Source organism: Cheilinus undulatus, linkage group 3 (assembly GCF_018320785.1).
Source record: "Cheilinus undulatus linkage group 3, ASM1832078v1, whole genome shotgun sequence".
Lineage (NCBI taxonomy): Eukaryota > Metazoa > Chordata > Actinopteri > Labriformes > Labridae > Cheilinus > Cheilinus undulatus.
In genome coordinates this window covers 13,610,189-13,637,589 of record NC_054867.1, presented here as the reverse complement: position 1 = coordinate 13,637,589, position 27,401 = coordinate 13,610,189, and the positions used below count along the sequence as shown (strand labels likewise).

General features: G+C 38.7%; 1 protein-coding gene across 1 annotated transcript; it reads right to left on the bottom strand.

Moving 5' to 3' along the window:
• Nucleotides 1–1,831: 1,831 nt before the first annotated feature.
• Nucleotides 1,832–26,195, bottom strand: ptpdc1a (protein tyrosine phosphatase domain containing 1a). Its single transcript, XM_041783785.1, has 10 exons — nt 26,010–26,195; nt 21,853–21,948; nt 17,283–17,454; nt 15,925–16,005; nt 12,977–13,095; nt 8,961–9,098; nt 7,774–8,867; nt 4,288–4,473; nt 3,857–3,967; nt 1,832–3,771 (listed from the first exon to the last, which is right to left on the bottom strand). Exons 2-10 carry the CDS (start codon nt 21,938–21,940, stop codon nt 3,658–3,660), a joined length of 2,103 nt encoding a protein of 700 aa, XP_041639719.1. The 5' UTR covers nt 21,941–21,948; nt 26,010–26,195; the 3' UTR covers nt 1,832–3,657.
• Between the last annotated feature and the right edge of the window lie 1,206 nt (nt 26,196–27,401).

Genomic DNA, 27,401 nt, shown 5'->3' with positions numbered 1-27,401 from the left:
CAAGACAAAGACTGGTCTTAAACTATGCAAACAGTCAGTTAGGAAAAGCAAACAAGTCTGCTTTAGTGCTGACTTTTTCCAAAACTGAATGAGACTGAACAGATCTACGTTCAGCCATCTATGTGTTCTCCAAGTAGATGTCATATATATATATATATATATATATATATATATATATATATATATATATATATATATATACACATATATAGTCATCACTATTCTGTAGCAAAGTCTCATTTTACCTCTAAAATAACAGGCAGGTTGCTCGGTTATTTGACAGGAGGGTACCCTAGTATTCCTGAGGCTCATGTCTGCTTATTGTTCACTGAAGAAAATATGTTAATGCTCATTTACATGCAGACTTCCTCCCTCATTTCGCTATTAGATATTGCTACAATTCCCGGGTACGACTGAATTGAGCAGCTCCAAGCTGTGATAAGAAATTTGTCCTTTCTCCTCTCTGCTGTGGGCAGGATTAATATTCCTTCATCAAGCAATGAAAGCAAGACAGACAGTTTTACTAAATAACCAACGTGACTGAGCACTTTAGCTTTAAATCACGATATGTGGCCATTTCATCTTCAGGCAGGTACCGCAAATGTAGCATTTTAGTGCATACCCGAGGTGCTCTAATCGCTGCAATGCACTCTGCCAGCTACATCAGTTAACCACTCCTTACAGCCTGCTAGCTAGTCCTATCAGGCTAACAGTTAGCTAGCAGCACGTTCCAGCATGGTTGTCCTGAAAAGCAGTCGTCGGATTAAAGTAAAGCACCTGGCTCTCCCGCTACAAAATAACACTAAGTATTGATAAAGAGCATTTTACAGGATCAAATTCCAGGCATTAAGACGTATATATTTCAAAATATATGGTTTATACAGTCTACCCACCTGTCTGCCATGTCGGAACGCTCCTCCACCCTCTGACTGCTTCTTCTTCGTGGTTTGCTCATTCACGTACAATGAGGTAAAGGCTGTAGTACCTCCCCCTGCTGTTTCGGATGTAGCGTTACAGGAGTAACCATACGCACATCATTGGCGAATAAAGACGCTTTTTGGGAAGCGGGAGCACCCATAAATGTCATCTTATGACCCCTAATGTAATAATAACAAGAGCAAGCCCTTATGTGCGATAAATATTAGACAAATACAGTTATTTTAAATTTTAGAAATAAAACACTAAATCTCACTGATAAATCAGTCAGGATGCAGGAAATTCAATGCTACCCTAATAAATGGAAGAAAACCCACAGGTTAATATTGCATAAGGAAGTTGTTGGTGATATAACATCTATTTCTAGTCCTCATGTGATTCACTCAAGAAAAAGAAGTAGCAGTTCAGTAGTACTGACATTAAAATACAGCTCAGCATTGACAAGCAGACTTTTAATACAGGAGAGGAAAAAACTTCTTGTTTTTCATGACATGAGGGGTTAAGCAGGAAGGTTCAAAACTTTCAAGGAACTCTAAATGTTAATGTATTTCTTAAGAGCTGCATCCTTGAAGACCTAAACCTAAAATCCCCCTTGACACACATTCATGCGCAGAGCTTCTACAACAGTTTAAAGCATTTGATTTAAAACTGCAGTAATGCAGCGATACAAAGACCACTATAAATCTAGTATAATTCATATTGAGTAAATACTAAATCTTGAATTTTTTTGTAACAAGCCTATGAGATTAAATAAGTAATGTATTTTTAAATAAGATTTGAATGTGACATAACTTTGATAACACCAGGAAGCACACTTTCCTTTCTCTTTGGTTTTATGTCCAACAGCTCATTACTCTCCAGAGTGAAAGCTAAGTAAAAAGACTGACTCAGTGAATAAGCTTGCAGTAAGTTGTTTTTAATTCTATAAGAAGTAGCTCGTTTTAACAATGAAAAAATAGTGCTTGTTGAAAATCCCCACAGTAAAATGCCATAAGTCTTTCATATAATTATTAGCATTAGTGTTCCACATTCAGCATGTGACAGAGGATGGATTTAACAGCGCCCATACATGGGACATACATGAGGTGACAGCTGACCGTGGTCCTTTCTCAACAGCTACACACACAATGGGAGGTGGGATGCACACGGCAGCATGAGTCAGGACAGAGGCCATTTCAGTTGAGGCAGACAGAATTTTGCTTAATGCAAGAGTGGAGGCAGATCAATGTTTTACAAATGCATGTATAACAGAGCAGCACAGTGAAAGGTTTTTGGTGAGCACAGTATTATGGAAATTAAATTGATTGGTGAAGCAAATGCACTGTGGCTGTCAAATTTGCATTGCCATAAAAATGGCCACAGTTTGCATTTGTTTCTCAAAAACTACTAACATTCTACAAAAACTAAGCAACCCTGCAACTTGTCAAAGGTTAGTCCAAATGCTGCATTTCAAATAAGAGAATCAGAATAAATAAGACACATTGTAGTATCTGCACAGTGTAAAACATCTTTTGGTTTAAAGCAGGCCCAACCTTTTTTCCCATCAGCTTTGACAGCTGAGATACACATCTAATTAACATTACACCAACATCATGAGAAAGTTTCTCAATCATTTTAAACAAACTAACAGATCAGTGGTTACCAACCTTTTTTCTTAGGGCCCCCCCTTCTCATATCTAAGACGAGCTAAGCCCCCACCCCATGACCCAGGTGGAAAATTTAAACATCAATCTTGATTGTTCATTGACAAAATCCCAACATAAATGGCTCACATAAACTTGTATAAACTATCCATTATTAGGATAGTGTAAAGGGCCCCCTAGAAAAAAACAACAATAAAGTTGATCAGTTGATTTTTCAAGAAAAAACATTGATATTCCCAAGTTCAAAAAGTCGCTACTTTACAAGACAAAAAGTCATTTTTTTTGCTCTAAAAGTTGTAAATTACGTGAAGTACATGTTACATTTTGAGAGACTATACAATCCAAAATTTGATGATCCAACCACAGTTTTCAGTTTGGTTTCTTATATATTTTTTAATGTACACTGTTGTAAATTTACAATTTAAAAAAAAAAAGACATTTGTGAGTTTCTAGTGTCAAAAAAAGAGAATTTTTAAACTTGAAAATTTTCAGGTTTTTTTCTGATAAAATTACTACTTTCTTTACTCTGAATTTGTAATTTTGTTTTCTTGTAAATATCTGACTTTACCATAAAAAAGGTGATTTTTTGACTTCTTGACATTTTTGCACTCAAATGAACAAATTCTATTCATTTTATTCTTCTTTTAGGTTGGCCCTAATGTAAGAGCAGACAGGCAGACAGGGTCCTGTGCCACCCCCCACCTCCCCTCCCCTCCCTGAGATTTTTGGCGCCTCCCCCCAGGGGTGGACCCCAGGTTGGGAACCACTGAGTTAGATAATAAAAGCAACATCAAATCCCTTAAAAATGAAACAAGCAGAGCAGATGACAAAATAAATGTTTTAAACTGAGCACAGTGGCACATGAACAGAGAGAATGGCAGTGCTTTATATTCATTAAGAGCTTTGAAGATAAGTAAAATACACGAGTTACAGATAAATAGTCTTCAAATATTTTGAGACTACTGATTGGCAAATCTCAGCAGTATCTGATGCAGGAAACTGGCTAAAAACACAGTAATGCCCAATAAGAAAAAGAAGGACCCAGTCTGTGAGTCCTCCACGTCCTGTTGAAGCCGGATCAGGAGTTTTCATTCTCCTCCACAGCTTTGTCACGCAGCTCGTGAAGAATGGGAGTGAAGATTGCTTTAAGTTTGGTGTACAAAGGCTCGTTCTTCTCTGAGGCAGGGTCAATCTAAAAAAAACACAAAAATTAAGTAATGCGTACATACAATACACATCTCCTGATATCAGCTTTTACATCCTAGGGTTAAACTCACCTTGGTAAACACTTTTATTGTTTGACTGAGAAAACATGTCTCCACTTCTTCAGGCATTGGCAGCACATGAGCAGCACAGTCAAGGATACACAACAAAGTCAGCCTGTGGCCCTGTCAATGAGAAGAAGGACGCACACTTCTGTCAGACTACAGGTTTATATTTTCAAGCACAGTGTTTTAAAAAATATTTTAAAAGCAATGACAAAACCTTTTGAACAAGTACACAATTTAAGAAATGTGTGTAGTGAACTGCATCTCTCCTTGACTCTTTTGTATTTTGCGAACAATCTGGATAACAATTTGTGTCCTAATAAAGTTTGACAAGTATCACTGGACATTCAGTAAACTGCTGCCTAAAACATTATAGTTAAACAGGGACAGCATTGTTTGCTTAAAATGGAGATGCGGTGGAAAATATTCAACTTGGCAACCTTTTCCAGTGAGTTGAGGGCGTTCTTTGGATTTACATTCTTCTCACTGAGGGCATTTATATCCTCTCTGCTGATGACTGGATCCTTGAGCTGCTCCAACCAGGACCACATCAGACCAGACAGGACGAGAGGATCTCTCTCCATGCACAGTCTCTCCCATGCTCCTTCTCTGGTGTTCAGCTCCATCTGCAGATCACAATACAGAACACTATTATCATGATCTGACTTAAAATGACGAGAAAAATATGCAGGTTCAAATGATTGGTGTTGTTCTGTCTGTTTAATATCTGTTTATGTTTGTCTGTTAAGAGTGTTTTCAGAGTTAGGATCTGCTAAAAGCTTTAGCAACAATTAACCAATCAAAAAGATCGATGTTCCCTTTGGCTTTATACAAACTAGACAGCACACACTTAGATAGCATTTTGCTTGCATGTTATCAGGTGGTGGCTGTGTAAGAGGAATCAATGTCAATGCAGGAAAATGAATTAGAACTAATGATACAAATAATGTCCTGACTGATAGGCAACAGATCATTATCAATTATTTTTAAAAATATGTTATTGGAAGATCAGAATTAATCTTTTTAGTTAATTGTATGTAGTGCAATTATACTATTCAACTGCTAGCCAACAACTATTCAGACAATTCCTATTATGACTCAAACTAAAATGCAGCACCTTAGACCGTCTACTTGGTAAAAAAAAACAGTCAACCCAATCAGCTTTTCCCCTGCTGCTGCTCAGTCACTCTTCTCCACTCAAACCACCCATAGTAAGAAGTATGATGTGTTTACAGTGAAATAGTAAAATCAGACAAATGTATGTAAATGTGCAAATGTAACATCAAGAAAAATATGTAGATTGTGGGAAGAAAGTTGAAGAAGTAAATTTGTTTAAAACTTAACTTCCTTTGCAATATATCTGCATCCGCTGCATCAAACAACTGAGTTGAGGTCTGTGCCCATAGCTGGCTTTTTTTGTTTTGTTTTGTTTTTAGAACTGGTAGTGCCTATAACCTCATTTTCAGAGTGCTTCTCAGCAGCATTTATTTGTTTATTTTTTTTTTTAAAGAATTATTTTTGGCCTTTTTTGCCTTTATTAGATAGGACAGCGGATAGAGTCGGAAACAGGGAGGAGAGTGGGGAGAGACATGCAGGAAATAGTGCCACGGGCCGGATTCGAACCCGGGTCGCCTGCGTATATGGCTTGCGCCTTAACCACTCAACTACCGGCGCGCCAGCAGCATTTATTTTTGCCACGTTACAAAAACTGACTGCTTTCCTTGGCAGAATCTGTAACGTTGTTTTAAAATAGCTCTACGTGCTTCCTATTTTCCTTTTTTCAAGGAAATATCACACATAAGACATGCACACGATGTAAAGGAATCCTGCCACGTGGCAACAAAAACGCTGAGGGCGTGTTTTCTGCCCAAGGCGCTGAGCGATCACAACACTGGACTTTATTGGTTTGGAGCTAAAAACAACAGGCCCTCAACATCCTAAGGATATTGCCTTTTATTTGTTAGAATGTTTGGACTGTTAAGCCTCTTGAATCAGCTTATCATTTTGTCAGTCTGTTAATGTGTTCTAATTCTAGTGCTGTCTGTCAATTAAAAAATCTAGTTCATTAAAGCTTTTGTAATTAATTCACTGCAATTAATCACATATGCTAATAAGAAAAAACATTGCAATATCTTACTGAGAAATAAAGAGAAAGATGGCATTAGTGGTAGATTTAAAGATAAAGGTAACAAAAAAATCAGAATGGACATGCGTCTGAATGGCATCCAAACTTTCTAGGAACTCATGAAACAGAAGAAGTTTGAGACCAAGGGCAGATTGTCCACTTACAAGTCAATCTAGAATGGTATTTGTCTGTAGAATATGGATTTTATCCATAAAATTATAACAGTTAAGAGCACAGAGATTTTTTGCATGTGTTCCAATCAATGTTACAAAACTACTTTGGCCATTTTTTGTAGTGGCATCAGAGTTCTATTAATCAGCATACATTTTTCTTTGCATTTTTCACCTATGAATGATTAATCAAAATTGATTGAAAAATATAATTATAGGATACTTGTCACTTAGCTACCTGAGAGGATTTTGTACTGCTTTGTTAAACAAAGAAAGTCAAAGCACGCTGTTGACTGAATAAATATGATTTCTGCAGTCCTTTTGTCAAGTTAGACCTCCCATTGTAAAGTCAAGGCATGTAACATCCAAGGGCTGGGCTGCCACTTTGCTGATTCCCTCCACTGTCCAGTAGGTGGCAGTAGTTAGGCTAAAGCAACAATCAAGCAGAAAAAGAAGAATTTAACACTGAGCCATCAAAGCATGTGCTTGAGCCAAGTTTGCCTGCCCTATAAGCAGAAATTAGGACAACAAAACATCTCTTAGTTTTCAACTTTTGTACAGCTCTGTTGATGTTTTTGAATTAAAAGGTAAGGCCTACTCAAGCTAAGTATTTTTTTTTGTTGTTATTAATATCATTTTTTGACATTCATCCCTTAATCTGCAGAATTATCCCAGAATGCCTTTGGGCATTAGACACTTTTGCACCATGAGTGACACTACCCACTCAGTTAGACAAATCCCTGAGTGAAGGCACACTAATGTGGTATGAGTTTTGAAATAAAAATATGTAAAAGATTTAATAAAAAGTAACAATGGATGAGTAAGTTAATCTAATACAAATGTGCAAGCAAAATGAGTTGATAAAACTTAAAATGGCTAAATACCTGCTGCCCGCTAATACTGTTATTCACTAAGTATTACTTAAGTATCACTTAAACTCAAGTGCACAACACCAAAAAAAAACGTTTTGGCAAATGTAACACACAATATGTAGTTTACTTTACTGAGGTCAAAAGTTACTTTACTTAGTTTTTTTTTACAGCAATCGCTTTGCTTGACTTTTTTTTGAAGTAAGGTTTACTAATTGGGATTAACAGAGTAAGCAGAAAGGCCAACCAGCTGCTATGACAAAACCCAACACTTGACCAGCGTTGGCTGTGGATTGACCAGTACTGGCCAAACAAAAAACATTAGCCGAGCACTCAGAATCTCCTATATTCAATAAAATTGTCCTGAACTTACAAAATATTAGATGGAGGGAACTTTTTTGAATGTAAGATGTGTAATGATCTCTCCTTTCATACACTCTCATGTCTGTCTGTAGCTTCACTCTTCATGCTAAGCACAAAGCCTGAAAACAGGGTAAAAGCCAGCATAATTCTATCTAAGGGCCATAAACCCACCTACAAGCCCTCCTAAAAATTATGCTTTAAAACCATACAAAAATGTGAACACAACACATTTTGGATTTACATTTGTTTTTGACTTCCAGGACACATGCTGTCACCATGTTTTTGAGGCCACCATTAAAGACTTCAGGTAGCAGTTCAGCTGAAGCAAATTAAAAGTGAGGTAAAAAGGTTTCGCCTGACGATTATGAAGTGTATACAGAGGAGTATGCAGTACTCTACCTGCCACTGCGACACCTTGGAGGTCAGATCATTGTCCGTCAGGTCCATGGCCAGAGCTTTGGCCACCAGCAGATGTCTGCTCTCTGCAGAAAGCTCAGGCTGGAGGGTGATGAAGGGAACATTTGTACTACCCTCTCCATCTGCTGACACATTCATATCTGGCTTTACCACTTTGCTGTTGCTTGATAAGGCTGCAAGTGCGGTGTAACAGTTAGATTTTCTTCTCTGCTCTGACAGATCCAAAGACAAACTTTGATTCCACTTATGTAGCTTCTTTCTTGAGGATGGTAATCCTGCATCTCTCTTTGGGTCTCCAATGGGGTCCTGAATGATGCTGAAAATGTCCTGAGGAGAGAGGTCACAGATTCTCAGGGTGTTACAACCTGTAAGGCTGCTGTGAGAGAAGGAATGTTTGTTCAGACAGTTGATTGGTTTGTAGCTCTTTAGATTTTCTAAATGGTACTGCTGTGGTCCGAGTTTATGAAGGACAGTATCGCTGTAACTGAGGCTTCTTTTGTCAGACAGAGAGGATTTCAGAGGGCTTTCTACATTCTGCTCCTGCCACAGCGGATCAAGCTCATTATCACTAGGCTGATCTTGAGGAGGTCTGGACTGCAGAGCAGGCGGGCTGAGAGGATGAGAGGAGCAAGTTGGGACAGGAATCCCCTTCCCTCTCATCTCCTTCCCAAGCTGCTGCAGAGCCTGCTGGGAAACGGTCTTCTCCACTTCAGCTGTGAGGTCTGGGATCTCCAGCCACTCCTCCTCTATCACCACTTGTCTGTTGGCTGCAATGTCAATAAGGAGCTGACATGCCAGCTGGACGATCTTTGGCACAAACTTCATCTGTCGAGCCTCGTAGCCGTGTAGCAGGTGGCTCTGCCGGGTGAGGTACTGGGACAAGGTCACGGCACTCGCTTTGGGTTCTGCGCAGGAAAAGACACTTCGAAGAGGAACCAGGAACTGGGCGAACTCCCTGACACACAGGAGCTGGCCTCTGGTCTGAATGGAGTTTGGTCTCTTGGCTCTCACAAACAAGATAGCTTGGTCAGCGCTCATCCTGGATGTAAAAACCAAGTAACAAGCCAACAAAACACCTATGGGACAATAAATATGTATTACAAAACAGACATTCAAACAAGCATAGCACTCATATACAAGCACATCTGAATAGCAACTGTTAAGCACACCTGTTCTTCCGAGCCCAGCATGACAGTGGACAGCAAGTTTCCCCTCTTGAATAGCAAAAGACATGACCTTCACCATGTCCAGGATGGTAGTCAGAGATGCAACACCATAATCTTTCCAACCAAAGTTGTAATAATAAACTGAAACACACAGAGAAGAAGAGGAATTCAGATCTCTACTACACCATTATGTTTTACATACAATATCACACATTGCCTGCTGAAGCTATAATCATAAGTGTATCAATATTTAAAGAATAACTAAACCCTCAGACATCTTTTTTTTCAGATGAAACAAATAAATACAGGTACGAAGCAGTTATGCTGATCAGCTAGGGTCCAAATCTTTACATTTCAGCACAAAGTGTTTCAATTCTACATTTTGTGTTAAAAAGAACTATTGTGACTGCCTTCTACAGGTTGAACCCATCTGCTGTAACTGAAATTTTTCTACTGGCTGATCAGGTGGCAGGTGTGTTGACAATTTTCTTCACCACAGAGCTCAACTGTTACAGCCACTATTAATCTCACAAATAGTGGCCATCAGCAAAAAATATTTGCAGGTCACAGCGGGCTCTACCAATCAGAAATATTGCTGCGTTAATCCCAGTCCAGTCTAACTTAAAGACGGGTTCAAACTTGAAACCGCTTACAACAGGCCATTCTTCAAGTTTAATGAGATTTGTTCCTGCGCTCTAAATCTATACCTACAAGAGAGAGTATTGCACATTAACTTTTTTTCCTGCATCTTTATCATCATGATAATGTGAAACATCAGCCTATTTGATTCCTGCTCATCACGAGCTCACTGTCATCAGCAACACAGCACATCTAAACGCAAAAATGCTTTGCTAGCTAAGTCTACTTAAAACAAAGAAATCTGCTGACAATAATTCAATTTGCATAGACAAATTAAGCTCCTCCAACCTTTAATATCTCAAATTTTAGCTCATATAGTGCTGCATGGTCTGCTCTTGTGTGCAGTTGATGGAGGCAGAAGTTATTGCTGAAGTTCACATATAAAAACTTAAAAAAAAAAAAAAAGACAGACATTTTCATTTTGAAAATTCACAGGATGATTTTATCTTACAAAAATTGGCATTTATAGTCTTACAAAACAAGATTTATATTCTCTTTTCACATTTTTCTGCTTGCAACTCCCCGCAACTAGCTGTCTGTGACTCAACAAGCTGAAGTGTATGCAACATCGTCACACATCTTGAGTCCAGCTGCAACAGCTCGCTTCAGACTGCTGCAACCAGCAGACTGTCTAAAACCGTCTCATTGCAAAGCTTTGGTCTGAATTGGGCTGTACTCTGAGACTGTGGACAGTGTAGTGCTTAAGTCAAATATTGCAGATAAACTAAGGTTCTTCTAAAAACAAGGTTGATAACATACTAGCTTGTCTCTTGTAAAGGCAGGCTCAACCAATCAGAGACATCACGGTGCCATTATCCAAGAGGACAGTAGGAAGGGGAGTAGTTGTGTCTCATGCCCCCTCCCTCTCAGCTCTGTGCATGATGTAAAGGCTTTTTTTTATTTCAGGGTACATGCAACTTAAACTCTGGTGTTTAGTTACTCTTTAAGGTGTTTTAAGATTTACAACACTGTTAGACTCACATCATACAGTTCAAAATTTTGTCTTTACTTCACTCCCTCTTTATCTTGGTCAAAATGTGTTGACTACCTACATTACCAATAAAACATCTGAAGTGTTTTCTGCTTGCAGTAGCTAATATAGAGCAGGGATGAGCAGAGATTGAAACATGCCCCTCCTTTCTAATTCAACACTCTTAGTTTTCTTTTCAAGCTTTCAGCCACAAACAGCAACTAAATGTTAAAAAATGGAGCTCTTGAGATTTAAGCTTACTTTAAACTTCTTTTTGATGCAATAGCATTAAGAGATATTGGCACACAGTAGGGTCTTTTTAATCAACACAGACTACATAAATGTTTCAAAGCAGTCATAGGCTTAAGATTTTTATACACTAGCATTGCTTCTCAATTATCATTTCAGACCCACTAAATCATGTGGAGGTGTCTGTATATTTATGATGCTGCCCACTGCCTGAATGTACTGTTATTGAAACTTTCCAACAGGGTTTAGCGGAGGTGAGGGTTTGTTTATTTGTACAACAAGAAGGTAACTGCTGAGAAAAAAAATCAGACAATATAATTTCATCATCTCTCTGATTTAGTAGAGCTTGTCAACACTGCTTCGTCTCTTCTTTCATTCTTTAGGTCTCTCAGCCAACACTGTCCTTTCTCTCATGTTTAATTTTCTGGTTAAAAATGTTGGTAGATCTGAGTTTTTAATTTTTGGCTTGGGTGCTTTTGCTTCAAATAAATGTCAAATTGAAAAATAGTTTTAGTTGTAATATGAAAGTATCAATGCTTCTGCCCACCCTCACAGCAGAAAACAAGTTGGTGTTTTTTCCTGACACTAATTCTTTCGAGAGTCAAATGGTGAGGTGACTTGGGGAAAGATCTCTGAGGAGCTTGTTAGGAAAAGAAAGCTGCAATCCTCCAAAGACATGACAAATACAGAATCCCACTGTAATCACTATATAATGCACCACATGAAAGAAAAAACATTTAGGGCCCTATTATATGCATGGTGCAAAGCACGGTGGTGTGCAGCTCAGGCACTTCTGAACCAGTTGTTTGTTTTGCGCACACACTCACATGCTCTCATGCAACAGAGATTCAGAATTATAATTCATCTTATATTTCACTTTGAGTGCCACCAACATTAAAACAGACTGCGAAGTGCCAATTAGCCATGCATTGGAGAACACAGCCAAGAGCTCCAGCAGAGAAAATAAGTGAATAGTTGTTCACAGCCTGCATCTACCTGATGTTGAGCTCACAGATCATAAATCGGTCTAAACTTGTGTTGTTGTTGCTGTGTCCACAGATATTATTAATCAATTAGGACACACTTTTCTGCCTCATGGGGAGACATTCATCACATTTATTTGATTGTTTCTAATGTTGTGGGAACACTTCAGTGTATTGAAACTTGTACATCATATTTCATTCTGTGTCCTGTGAGTGTTCAGTGGCACAATTAAAAGTGAAGAAGTAAAAAAAAAAACAGCCAGCTGGAGTTTGTCTATTCAGAAACAAAAACTAGAATTTGCCTTGTTAATACCAACATGTCAGCCTGCAGATGCATATGGTTCTTAAAAGGAATCAGAGCTGACACTGGTTTGATTCATGTTACTCCCCATACATGCCTACTTAACCTATGGGTACATAATCCAACCTGGCACACCATCTAGATAGCCAAATGTAGACCAACACATCTTAAATATTTTGTGGTATATGCTTTTGACAACCTGCTTCATGCTGTAAATATAGGGCCCTAAATTTACATGTTAGAAAATATAAAATTTACTATCATTCTCTAAGCCAGCTTTTGTTCCCAACCTTTTCTGAGAATGCTAATGACATATGCTCTAAAAAGACCTATCAGTACTCTCTAGTTATGCAGCTTCTTGTACATCTTATTCAAAAGTAGAAAAAGCTCTATTTGTCCTTAGGAATCTAGTAATTTAATATGGCAACTGGCACAGAGGAAGGTTTTAATAGGAATCTTCCAAAAGATGTTGAAGTAGGAAGCTATTAAAAGCTAAAACAATCACAAAAGTCACTACCTCATAAAGAGCTGATAAAAACTTCACATTAAAATTGAACAAGTGGCTAGGATAAATGATGATAAAAACTTAGGCTTTGCTTTCATTCACACAAAAACATTCAGCTCTTTTCTTCCGGATGAATTTAACTTATTTTTAGAGTCAGAAATTGTTCATCAATATCCTTCACTTAAAAAAAGGACAGGACCTTACTACTGGCACTAGCTTGTTAGTTGTGCTGCTATCTGAAATGTATTCAAACTATACTGACAGGACCTGACTCACATCTTTTCAGGTGGACATTTTTTTCCTATTTTGAAATGTTTCCTGTTTTTAGAGAACCTGAGGTATAAACTGCTGAGATAAGGTGAAGAGACTCACTGCCTGCCTCCATGAAAGTTTCAGGGCGATAAGTGAAGCCACTCTCCTGCTCCAGTGAATTGCCACAGCTGGCATGTTCTCCAGGCCGCTGCAGGTTAATGACTGTCTTCAGGCCACACCTGAGCACAGGAACAGTTCTGCTTTAGCTAACAAACAGGTCAAAAACAATACAACAGCAGAGGAGTGTACCATGAAACCCACTCAGAGTACCCAGTCTTTCTTTGGGTTAGAGGCCTCAATGAATCTTTAGGCTCGAGGTAGAGATATCTGGTATCTGGTGTGCATGCTCACATAAAAGCGTAAAAGGAAGCACTTGGCACATCATTTAAAACTTCTTCCACAGAGGATTAATAAATCATTAGCTGTCAGATTCTGTCAGATTATTGAGTAACACATAGCAGGAGTGAAGGCACTGCATAAAATTACTGTTTTGATTCATATATTATTTATTTAGTTGATTTTGCAATACAAAAAACTGTTGGTGTCTCCAATTTATTCAGATTTAGATTTAGCTTTATTGATCACGAGAAGCTACAGTGTGAAAACTTTTTACAGTGTAATTCAAATAGTGATACACCTGATTTTAGGAGTTTAAGCTAGTTTAAGTCAGAAAGAATTTGCGCCATGAAAAGACATAAAAATAACTTTTGTATCATGCTTAATCACGGTCAAATTAATTCACTGACTTCATTCAGCAATGTAATATAGGTCAATGATTCTCAACCTTTTCTGCCCACAACCCCCAAAATAAAGGTGCCAGAGACCGGGGACCCCCACTGTACCTGAAGGTGGTTGAACACAGCCATACAAAATCAAGAATTGTCGTGTGCAGACAAGGCTGGCCAAAAGAGGTATAGGGGAGAGCTTTCTGGGACCCATCCAAACTGGGGGCCCATGGAAGTCAGCAAAACCATGGTCCATTGTGAAGTTAAGCTGAATAATAACCACTCTTACTAAATATCTTTATTTATTCATCTATGACATAAATAGCCTTCTTTAAACAAAAATACTTCGGTTAAAAAAATAATTAAAATAGGTTTAAAATTGCTAAAATTGGTTAATGATAACAAAAAAAATGATGGAAAAGGTGACGAAATTTGATTTTTTAAAGAACATAAATGAGTGGCAAAAATTGGATAAAAGTGGAAAACATGGGCACAAAAAGTAGTAAAAAGGGGTTAAAAAGTGGCTGATATGCTTTTATATGCAGAACATTGGTGGAACTTACAGTTGAAACCAGAAGTTTACATACACTATATAAAAAGGCACATAAACTTTTTTTCTCACTGCCTACCATTAAATCAGATTAAACTTTTCCTGTTTTAGGTCAGTTAGGATTACCAAAATTATTTCTATTTGCTAAATGCCAGAATAATGAGAAAATAATTTTTTTTTGACATTTTTTCATTATTTTCTTGAGAGTCAGAAGTTTACATACACTAAGATTACTATGCCTTTAAACAATTTGGGAAAGCCCAGGTGATGATGTCATGTCTTTGGAAGCCTCTGATAGGTTTATTGACAACATTTGAGTTAATTAGAGGCACACCTGTGGATGTATTTTAAGGCACACCCGAAACACACTGCTTCTTTGTGTAACATCATGGGAAAATCAAAAGAAATCAGCCAAGATATCAGGAAGAGAATTGTGGACTTGCACAAGTGTGGTTCATCCTTGGGTGCAATTTCCAGATGCCTGAAGGTGCCATGTTCATCTGTTCAAAAAATTATACGCAAGTATTAACAGCATGGGAATGTCCAGCCATCATGCCGCTCAGGAAGGAGACGGGTTCTGTGTCCCAGAGATGAACGTGCTTTGGTCCGAAAAGTGCATCTCAACCCAAGAACAAAAGCAAAAGACCTTGTGAAGATGCTGGCCGAAGCTGGTAAGAGTGTGTCATTATCAACAGTCAAACGAGTCCTGTACCAACATGGGCTGAAAGGCCACTCTCCCGGGAAGAAGCCATTACTCCAAAAGAAACATAAAAAAGCCAGATTACAGTTTGCAAATGCACACAGGGACAAAGACCTTAATTTTTGGAGACATGTTCTGTGATCTGACGAAACTAAAATTGAACTTTTTGGCCATAATGACCATTGTTACATTTGGAGAAAAAAGGGGGAAGCTTGCAAGCCTGAGAACACCATCCCAACTGTGAAACATGGGGGTGGCAGCATCATGTTGTGGGGTTGTTTTGCTGCAGGAGGGACTGGTGCACTTCATAAAATAGATGGCATCATGAGGAAAGAACATTATGTGGAAATACTGAAGCTGAAGTACTGAAGTTAAAGCTTGGGCGCAAATGGGTTTTCCAAATGGACAATGACCCTAAGCATACTGCCAAACTGGTTACAAACCGGCTTAAGGATAACAAAGTCAATGTTTTGGAGTGGCCATCACAAAGCCCTGATCTCAATCCCATTGAAAATTTATGGGCAGAGCTGAAAAGGCATGTGCAAGCAAGGTGGCCTACAAACTTGGCTCAGTTACATCAGTTCTGCCAGGAGGAATGGGCCAAAATTCCTGCAAACTATTGTGAGAAACTTGTGGAAGCATATCCAAAACGTTTGACCCAAGTCATACAGTTTAAAGGCAATGCTACCAAATACTAATGAAATGTATGTAAACTTCTGACTCTCAAGAAAATAATAAAAAAATGTCTAAAAAATGATCTCTCTCATTATTCTGGTATTTAGCAAATAGAAATAATTTTGGTAATCCTAATTGACCAAAAACAGGAAAAGTTTAATCTGATTTAATGTTAGACGGTGAGAAAAAAAAGTTTATGTGGCTTTTTATATAGTGTATGTAAACTTCTGGTTTCAACTGTAGGTGGGCTGGGATGATAAATTATTATAAACAACCTATCTTCATTAACTACAAAACATAATGTTAAAAAATCAATTACATTTGAAAAAGAAGGGTGAGAAATGAGAGACTACTGTACCTTTGAAATTGTTTGATTATATTATATTTCTCTATTATTTCAGTGGAAGGCCTTGCCATAGCTAGCAAGTTGTCAGTAATCCTGTAAGTGAAGAATAAGACAAGTTAATGAGAGCTCAGGGTGTCAGAAAATCTGACAACAAATGTAATACTTTTTTGACCTTTTACAAGACCTTCTTCACAGATTCTAAGACCCTATTACGTATTCAATTTCTAACCCATTACATTAAAGGCAGAGTTATGGATATATTTTGTGCTCATAGTGAAACAAAAATGTGACAACAAAGGACAGAAAATACCGCTTGTATTTCTTATTGTAGCATGCAAATTAGGTGTTTGGAGAACTTTGAAGTAACACTATGAGGAAAAAAAAAATACCATAAGATAGCTGAATGGAAGGTCTTATATTCTACCAAAGGGACCCAAACTTAATTTAACCACAATCTAGCAGTACCTATCAGTGTTTCCCCTACCATTCTATTTGGGGGCCTCTCCACCCCACAAAGCTGTAAACCTAGGGGAAATACTGCATATTTACAAGTTTACACTGCAGTTAGAGCTAAAGAGTAGTTCAGCATACATTTAGGTTTGAAGAAAAAAAAGGCAAGGTATATTACCAATTTCAGGTTACTTATACTTTTATTTTAAGGCATTTATGTGACAATGATCACTTTACCGTTGCAGCTGATCAGCTATAAATCACTTTAACTGAGTTGTGTTGATTTCAATCATTTATTTCCATAACTCTGCATGGAATGTAAACTTCCCAGCATATGATAAAGATAAGCTAGCACAATATCATACTTCATTAATGTATAGTATGACTAATGTGAATCTGAAGGATTGCACAGAATACATCAGATCTCACAGGTTTTAAAAAAAATTGTACAAGTCATTAAATCTAAATATAAAAAACAATACCAAAAAATATCCTACAACTTCTTTAGATTAAGATGAAAATATGAATAAAAAAACTACAAACTTTATGACCTTATAGCCTTGCATTTAAGATCTTTTAATACTTCTAAAAAGCCTTAATTTTGGCTAAACTGATTGATCAACTTTAAATACTTTTTAAGACCCTGTGCAGCTGTGATAACATGACAAAATTATATGAAATGAAAGTTGTTAAAACATACAATGCAAGCACAGTGATGCACTGAAACTAGAGATCCCACTTGGTCAATGATTCCAAAACCAGAACATAGTGTAGGACAAAAACCAGGACAAATTTATTGACTTTTCATGTAGCTACTGATGCGGACCTGTGACCCATATTGACTGAGTGCATCGCTGAGAGAACAAGTACACGAACACTGAGGGCTGTTTGTAAGGTATATGTAAGACCAGCAAACGTACCAGGATGAATAAAGTCCTTTGACGGCTTGCTCCTCATCGCTCCAGCGAGAGGGGTTCTCATATTTACAGGCTTTCCCTCCACAGGCCATGGAGCACTGCATATGACCCGGGATGACATGCCTCAGGGTCTCCCCCATCTTGGTGTACTTTGCTGTAGGGACCCGAGCACTGGCTGGGGACAAAAACAGGAAAGGACTCATAAGATTAATCTGTTATCAAAACTTACTGCATGCTTTCCTAGCAGCTGAAGTCATCAGAAAACCCTGAAACACAAAGAAGAAGTTAGTTCTTCACTATGTTTACATGTCCTGGTGCTGTATTCAGAGGAAAGCTCAGGCTGGTTCATGCTGACAGCCACCATGACTCTGTGGGACGAAGAGGAGAGGATCTCCAGGGCTGAGCTGCGTCTGCGCTGCAGGACCTTCAGCAGGATGTCTGAAGCTGAGTGTCTGCGGGTATGCCTCCTCACGCAGCCCATCACCTCCCCGGCTAAGGAGTGGCATCCTCGGTGAAGCGGCATCCTGCTGGGCTGCCTGCACTGCACTGACAACAACTAGTGGATGGACAGCTCTGTGCCCACGGTGAATCATCACACAACAATCACCCGTTGGCACAGAGTTCATCAGCAGCATTTGAAGTGTCACCATGACAACCATCTCTACAGTCGTCAGTGGGAGGTAGATGGGGGCGAATGTTACGCAGACAAATTACACACATACACAGCACTCAGATCTAAAGCAGGCAGCTTTTTAATGACACTTTACTTGCTTGCTTACAAGGCCACACATCTAATGTGTACTATACACATATAGACATCTTTTTTCTCCTGCTGGTTACATAATATAGTTAGTTACATGACATTTAATACAAATACTTTTGACAGACTGTAGTGGTTGAAGAGGAGTTTTTAGGGGCTATAGTTTCAATAATATCTAATGCTGGATAAGGCTAGATTTAAAGTTTATTTTTCCTCACTTGCAGTAAATTACTGTTAACCAACAATAAGAATTATCCTTGTTATGTTGAGAGATGTTTTTCATTATTTTATACATTAATATTTCTACCAGAGAAACAGTTATCATAGGAGAATGTGTGTTCTCTGGTTTAAGATAAGTCTTTTAATTGTTAAACTGCCATTGTGCCTGTAGCCTGCTCAACAATTCAGGAGCAGGGCCTCTGACAAACTGAAGCCAAAAGGTGAAATGATACTGCCAGCTCACTGAGGCTCTCAGAGTGTGGGAGCAGCAGGCAGAGTGACAAACAGCAAAGATAACAGAGGGCTGCAGCAGCAGACAGCAGGAGATGTCTGCCTGCCTCTGATGTTAAGGTCACACACTAAAGTTAACTCAAAAAAGTCAGCCACAATAACTAGTGTGGCTGACTACTTAAACCTGCTTACAAGTTAAAGCTAAACAGGCACATTATGAAATTTCACACTGAAGACCAAAGGAAAGTAACTGTTATTCCAAAAAAAAAAAAATTTGGGACATTTTAGACAACTAAAACAAAGGTAACTAGAAAAGCACTCGGAGAGCGCAGACCTCCGCCATTAGCCCTATCTCTCAATAGCACAGAATCCTTCAAAAAATTCCTGAAACCAGGCAGTGATCCGGATCACTCCCAAAATCTAATCAGTTCTTCCTTATGCCATTTCTGACACTTCCTGAAAATTTCATCAAAACCCATCCACAACATTTTGAGTTATGTTGCTAACAAACAAACTAACAAACAAACTAGGCTAACTAACAAACAAACCCTCTCGATCACATAACCTCCTTGGCAGAGGTAACTAGAAAAGCACTTGAAGAGCACAGACCTCCCCCATCAGCCCTATCTCCCAATAGTTAAGAATCCTTTAAAAAATTCCTGTATCCAGACAGTGATCACTCCCAAAATCTAATTCACCGATTACTCTCTCCCCAGGGGGTGGAAACACGGTGAGGCAAAGCATTAGCTTCGATACGTGTGGACTGTCATGGCAGAAGCATTGCCTGCCAGTGCCAACAGGTGCATCGACAGTCTCACCCATGGTCTCACCTCATGACTGAAAGTCATGGCAGAGGGTGAATATTCCTCTATTCCTCCCAGCAATGTGAGTATTCTCGCTACAATTCGCTGTCTCTCTCTCTGTTACACTCCGACTCGTCTCCACGACCGGGCATGTGTCTCTTAAAGTCTAGAAACTCCAAAACTTTGAACAGAAACACACCCAAAAATGCTGCTGGGATTGAAGTTACTCATGTCCACCATCGCCTGGTGTAAATTAGTAACAGCAGCAGAAAAGCACTCGGAGAGCACAGACCTCCGCCATTAGCCCCATCTCCCAATTCCATTAAAATCCGCTAACAAACTAACTAACAAACAAACTAACAAACTAACAACAAACTAACTAACAAACCCACCTGATCACATAACCTCCTTGGCGGAGGTAATAAATGACTGACAAATTCACTAATATTCTTCTGATATTAACTTAGAGCTCTTACTCTAGTAGGTCTTGAGATTGTTGATCTATCAATCCTATAGTGTGAGGCAACTGCAATGAAACAAAGTTCTACATAAAGTTCTACAAATACATTTTTATGCATCAGGTGTGTGCTATATTATCCTGTAGTTTAACTACCTTAGCATGGCTGCAGCTGGATACTACTCATCTTAGTATGTGCCTGTTATAAATGTAAGATGCACAATCAATGTTGTTTTTTTTTTTAATCCAATATGCTGATATTGACAAAATAACTTTAGCCAATACTAATCTCAATACAGGTAATTAAATTAAAGGTCACATATTTTACCCTTTTAAGACAAGTGTATATTGGTCTCAGAGGTCCCCAAAACATGAAGTTTGTAGCTGAAAAAACACTCCAGTATTTGATTTTTGCATGTCTAAAAAAACCTCTCTGTTTCAGCCCCGCTCAGAACAAGTGGTTTCTGTGTCTGTGGCTTTAAATGTTAAGTTCCGCCTTCTTCTCCTGATCCTCCTCTCAGCCGTCAGCTGAGAGGAGGATCAGGAGAGCCACATTTATTTCCGGAGAGGGGTGTGGTCAGGCGCGGAGTCAGCCAGCTCATTAACATTTAAAGCCACCGAAAAAGCTCATTCTGAGCAAGGCAACAGAGGGGTTTTAGACATACAAAAATCCAATGCTGGAGTCTAATTTATACACAAATTTAATCGTCTGACCACAGGCATGCCTGATTTTAATGTACGTTGGACCCAAAGTCCTTCTGTCCTTAAAACACACAGTTTAAATTCTGAGGATGGACAAATAAATAAATTCAATGTTGTGGAGACCTTTGTCATCTGATTTTGTCACATGACAGTTCATTTGTATTATATCTTTTCCTTATGTGCTTAAAATGTCCTGATGAAGACTCACTGGAGTCGAAACCCGTAGACATCTCTGTTCAATAAAGGATTTTTATTACATCAGAGTGCCTCAGATATTCAGTCTTGGCTGCCATTTCTACCATGGACTTTATTTGCAAGTAATCTGACAAGTCATTATTTCTTCTTTTTACCAAAACTGGAACTCCTGAAGAGCACAAATACTTTACAATGACCTGGGAACATGCAATATCATTCTGTGCATGCACTCCTGTATATTATTAAATAAATATCCTTGATAAACACTTTGTCATGGTTTAAGATCACAGTGGTGTTAAAGTGCAGAACTCACCTAAATAATAAATTAATCGACAAGATCATAAAATACATCTTGTTGCATTCATCTGGGGGTAGGGATTGTAATTAACTAATTAATTAATTTATCAATTTGAATTTATTTAACCAGGAAAAACCTAATGAACTTAAGAATCACATTTACAAGTGTGTCCTGGCCAAGACAGGCAGCAGCACATTCAAAAATCCAATCCTAGCCCCAGAGCAAAAACAAATCAGTCAAAACATCTACAACCTAAGGCATCTTCCTCCGAGGTCTTCAATCCACCTTTAAAAGATTTAAAGACACCAGCTCACCAAAACACCCATTCGCCTGCAGCAGATTCCAGGCTGCAGGAGCAAAGTACCTGAAACTCCTTTTACTATTTCAAGCACTTTAGTAACAGATAGCAAAAGTAAGTTTTATGACTGAGTTACAAAGCGAAGAAGACTGTAGCTCCTAGCACTTTCACATAAATAAAATCATACAAGTATAATTTTACCTCAGTGCCCTATGGTTTACAGTATGCAAAGATTTAAGGCATTGGGAAGAGACATGCACACAGTATGTAAAACATCACTGTGAAGAAGTGTAAAAGTGGCAACAAGTCTTTTCTTTGCAGCCAAAGAAAAACAAGAATTATAGAAAAACAAGACATATCATAAGATTTAACTACACTCTTTCAAAACAGCATAAGTCAGATAATTCAGCCCTTTCAGCAAGCCTGTGGTCTACGTTATCCCTCTGACATACAATACTGTCCAAGCAAAGACACATCTACAAAAACACAGAACATCATTTTAAACAAATGCAATACAAGTCCACACTCCTGTGCCATTGCTTTGAACAATTAGACAAGTAATAAATGTCAATTTGTATGTTTATTGTTTTTGTGTGGAGAGCTCTCCTACCTGTCTCCATCTCTGCGCTGGTCTCTACAGGGCAGGCTCCACTCATCGAGTAATGCAGGTCACTCAGTATGCTGACACCTGCTGCCATGGCAGGGGCTGAAAGGTGTGAAAAAACATTGTGTCAAAGGCAGAAGCAGAAGACCAAAAAGCAGCTTGCAGCGAGGCTTGCAACCGGTGCTGTTAACGCCAACAGTCACAAGGTGCAGCCCAAATGAGGCACAGGCAGTGTTGCCTGGCAAGAAAGCCCAGGAGAGAGAGGGAGATGTGCAAACTGAGCCAGCATGTCAGCATCTCATATGTCGGTCTGACCGCAGCACCTCTGGGAGTAAGTGGGCGTGTCCCGAGGACAACAGTCAGAGCATCCAAGGTGCTGAGTTACAAAGCACAGCGACTTAAGCAACACTTACACTGACCAGACAAGCAGTGAGATTAACACATATTGAAGCAGAATAACCCTTTACTAGATCTAATTTTCTATATTCCTCCAGTTTTAATCTGTATGATTACTTTCATTTCTAGGTGGGGGATTAAATCAGTTCATTCATTATTCAAATGAACACATCCACCGGATATTGTGCGCTGCAAAACAATACAGGTTGACTTGTACAACTGATTTATGTAGCCTGAGATCTCTTAAAGTGTCAATTTAACTCCAGGGACCAAAAGATTCTCAAGTTACACCTACAGCTCCAACAGGCCTCCTCACTGCTGCTTACTTTGTTGCAGGAGTGAAACTCTGCACCTTCACAGCTCTCTGCATCACTGTGGACCATTAACAATTGAGTGAGGTTGCTGTTCTTCACATGCTAACTTTTTGATGGGCAAATGATTCCCTGACCTTTTTCTTTATCTCTGATGAAGTACATTAGGGAAAGCTTTAATAAAGTATAAATAGCCTATGGAAGGCCAAGCTTGACTTTTAACTACAAATTTCCCTCTTAACAAATAACAAAAATAAAATCACCAGAAAAGAAAAAAACAAACAAACTATAAATTATAATATAATCCTTGGTGTACATGTGTTAAGTAAGCTGCCAGTGGGCACCATCTGGCTGGAAGGCGGATTGACACAATCCAGATCATGCTCTACATGTCCGTGCATATTACCAAGGCCATGGAAAAAATTATCTGTTGAAAAAAATAACTACGTCCACACCTTTAGTGCAGAATAAGGGGTGGATATGGCAGATAAGCATGACCTAAGTTACCATCCAGATGGGTAGTAAGGTTGGTACAAGCTCCCTAGTTGTGCTGTGGAGTCCCAACGGCCCTAAAACAACAGACGGTCCCTGGGCCTCTCAGCAGGGGTGAAAAGACCTCGACAAAAGAGATGCCGTCAAGCTTGACCTTGGCTGCATACTACTAAGGGCGTGGAAAATAATCTGTTGAACAAAATAACAAAGTCTACACCTTTAGGGCAGAGTAAGGGGTGGATGTGGCAGGTAAGCGTAGCCATGGGTACCATTCAGGTGGGTAAAAGGTTTGCCACAAGCCCCCTGGTTGAGCTTTGCATGTCCCAAGGGTCCGAAAACAGCAGACAATTCCTGGGCGTATCACCAGGGGTGAAAAGAGGTGCCATCGTGCTCCCCCTTGGCTGCTGAGCAAGTTCTTACAAATATAACCTCAGGCTTTTTTTTCAGACTTTTAAATTGGTAAGACCCCTAACCTCTGTTTTATAAAGGATTACACATTGCAAACAGTCATCAGAAAATGTCCCTAACAATTTCAGACCATGCAGGTCACATTCAGGTCAGTCCTGTTAAGAACAAGGCTGCTGTATTCTGTGAATTATTTATCATTGTGAAGTTACAGCTTGTCCTTCTCCACAGCTGATTCTGCAGCCTACAATTTGTGTTACAATTACAGTATGTCACCAAAACTAGCGTGCCACTGGATAAAGTTTTTCTAGCATTACAAACAGAAAGAAACCAACTTAGTTTAGCAGACTGTCAGCTAGAGCCTGAGATTACTTGAAAATGTTAATAGTAAACTTTGTATGATAAGCTGGTATTATTACTAATGCACACCCAACACCTGCTATTCTATGGGCCCATACTACTTTTATTTACAGCCTGATCCATTTGGGAAAAAATAGCCAATAGGTTTCACACACTTGTCCACTGGGATGCCAGTGTGTAGGCCGACACGACAGACATGGTGTGAAGCCTGAGACATAGCTTTGAGAAATGCTGCTAATGAGTGTGGGATGTGGCTGTCGTTTCCACTGAGGGTGTTAATAAAGAAATAAGGCAAACATACGGTGCTAACAATTTTCTCCTCACATAATAATTGATCTGTACAGCTCTGGGTATATGCCGAATCTTTTTTTTTCCCCAAAGGTCATCTTGGACCTTTTCCTCGTTTGAACCATAATCTGGTCATGCTGGAAAAAGTGAAGGTCAGTGGATATTGTTTTTCAGGGCTGATACTGATACCAATTATCAGCAGTTCATAAGACTGATAACCAGTACTTGAAACTGATATAATGACAAACAAAATGTACTAAATGTAAGTAAAACTACCTGTTGAAAAATTCAGGAAAACAAACAATTTAGCTCTAGCTCTGTCAATATGAGAAAAAAGACAGAGCAACACTGCAGCAGCAAGAAACAGGAAAAGATGCCAAGGATTCACCTTTTGGAGGATGAATCACATTGGTGGCAATTAGTTAAAGTCCACAACTAGTGCACTTTATTTTTTTTTTAAATTGCAATCAACCACATGCTTTATTGTCCTTTCAGCTCACTTTGGATAAGCCACATTACTGTTTCCCTGCAGCCACAGTGATTTGAAATATGTCAACCTCCTCAAAAACAGCTCAGTGGACAAGTCATAAATCATCTACACATTATAATATCAAAGATGTACCTTATTGTTGCCCCATAATTTTCTTTATAACTCATAACAAGTTCACTTTCCATGTTTAAGATCATGCTAGTCTTCAATTTTCCTATAAAAGCAGGTCTCTATCTGAAAGGGAAGCCAGTGACCCTTAGTTTAAGACAGCAGAAAAATCAAAAATACCAAAAAACAGTTTTACTTGTAAAATAGTGCAATTTCTAATTGAGGTCTTAAAGGATTCATTTTTTCATGATTGACTACAGAAAATCTGAGATTAAGTGCAGGTAATAATTTTGATCTCTGACAGCCCTAATTATTAACTAAAGTGACAGCTATTGGCTTCTAACAAATCCAATTACTTTGATAAAGCACCAAACAGTGCCCCATAGTAAACAGGAAGTGTTAACTTAGCAGGAGTGCCCCAGGTGTAATGATGACAAATAGTTAGTTATCCTAATGTGGCTCATTGTTAACTCCGTCACCTAACAAGGGTGTGGGGTACAATAAAGTGGTGTGATAACATTTGTATTTGTAATTTAAAAACGTGAACAGAACTGCTTTTCTCGTTTAAATAAAATAAAAGTAAAAGATACTGGGGAGTTACCAAAAAGTTCGTCACTTACACAATAATAATCTTTATTTATTTTGACACAAGCGCCGCTAAAGATACAAGAGTCTTCTTCGTGGCGACACTAGTGGCAGCACCTCTTGACGACAGTTGGATGTTTTGGGTTGACAAACATCAATGTTCGGACAGTTCTGTCAACTGCCACCAAGTTAACATGAACTCTTCTAACGGTAAGGTGTAACAGTTTAAAGAGAGACCGTGTTAACTGGCGACTTCCAGCCGGATGGGTCCCTGGTTGTCATAGTTATAACAGATGTTCAAACCATGAAATTCCTGCCAATTGTATCTTCGTTTGGTTTTTCAATTAAACCAAAATCATATCTGACGAGTATTTTAGCTGTTATAAAAGACACAGATAACTAAAAAGGCATTTCGGTAGGACACGTTCCGTTTTCAACATCTGTTGTAACTACGACAACCACAGACGCATCCGGCTGAGAGTCGCCAGTTAACATGGTCACTTTTGCAGCCGCTACAACGGTTCCGAGTTAATACGCGTTGGTTCAAGGCTCGCCAACATTTGCAAAGTCAGAACGCTGGATATGTCTAACGTTGGATGGGGCTCCTCCCATGTTGCTTGATGTTATCCCTACAGTTTGGGTTTGGTGCTGATGCTGCAGTCAGGCTAATTAGCTTACTGTACAGCGTTAGCTGTTGCTAGCAAATCAGCAGGGAGGCCTCAACTTACCGTTCTTCTGTTGCCTGAGTCCGAGGATCTTTACAGTTAACACGCAGTCGGTTCATCGCGTCAAGGCCGTCGTTGTTATGTCGCTGGTGCGTAGAAAAACAGGGTACACGTCTAGCCACATCCTTGGTCGGCTAAGTACAGCTAGCTTCCTAGCTAACTTAGCAACCTGACATGTTGTCATTTAGAATCATGGTCCCGTTATGTCACGTGATCACAGACTGCGCTCAGTGTCCGTTTGGTTTCATGCGAGAGCTTCTTCAACAGTTTATGGTTGAGTGAAGCTTTTGGTTGGAATATATTCAAATAAACACGCTGATTTTATTGAACTGGGGCTTGAGGATGAAATACTATCTCTAATTTTAACAGGTTAAAAACTTTTATTTGCATAACAAATATTCTGACAGCCCCAGCCAAGTCCTGTTCATTTGAACTGTTTTCTAACTTACAGATACTATTTCATTTTTTTCTTATTTTAGACTTTGTTCATTTATTCCAGTGTTTTAAATCATACCTGATTTATCTAATGTTGAAACAGACTTCCATGCACTGCTTCAGAAAGCAGCCTATGGTGTGCTTAAATGATCTTTGTGTTCAGGGAAAAATAAGAATTTGCTATTGGTTCCTGTGCCTTATTCATACTTTCCCTTTAATTATGGCTTTTTAAAAATGCTTAAAATAAAATAATTGTGAATTTCATGCTGATTTGATAAATGGATTTCAAGAGTATCTCTTTCCTACTTTTAAAATAGCCATGGCTCTACTATCCACAGCAAACTTTTTCCTGCAAATGGTATGACTGTGAAAAGAGGCTGCTGGGAGTTTTGAAGTCCTCTGGTGCAGCCTAGTGGCAGCCAAGATGAAGATCATGCTGCTGAGTTGCATAGGACAGGATTATGACAACAGTTGAAATCACAATGTGTTGATAATGGATTTCTCATTTTACACAGTTTAAATATATGATGGGTATGGCCTTTAAAAGGCTTTAAGATTTTGCCAAAGACACACTGTTCAGAAATCTTTATAAGCTTATGCTTTTCTATCTATTAACATGAAAATCCATTATCACTGAAGTTGAGATGACTATTACATGCTCCTGTATCCCAGAAAAAAAGAAATATAATTTTGGATTCCAAATACAGATCTGACATCAACCAAAGATCTCTTGTCACAGATTTTCTTTGCATGTAGCTTTGTTATCTTTAAAATTAAGAATAACTTTCATGAGTAGTTTTGGCTTCTTTTGAACATGCTGGGACAGGTATTCTGTTTGGATTATCTTTATTCTAAACTCGTTCACTGAAGAACATAAACTGCCATCAACCTTTTAAAACTGCTAATAACTTTGAGTTTTAAATTATCCTGTTCTATCTCAATCAGTTCCTCTGATTTTTT

Coding starts and splice junctions, on each gene's coding strand:
- ptpdc1a (XM_041783785.1), bottom strand. CDS start 21,940: ATGGCAGCAGGTGTCAGCATACTGAGTGACCTGCATTACTCGATGAGT. Junction 16,006..17,282: donor AAAGGACTTTATTCATCCTG/GTACGTTTGCTG, acceptor CTTCACTTACAG/GATTACTGACAACTTGCTAG. Junction 9,099..12,976: donor AACTTTCATGGAGGCAGGCA/GTGAGTCTCTTC, acceptor TGTGTGTTTCAG/TTTATTATTACAACTTTGGT.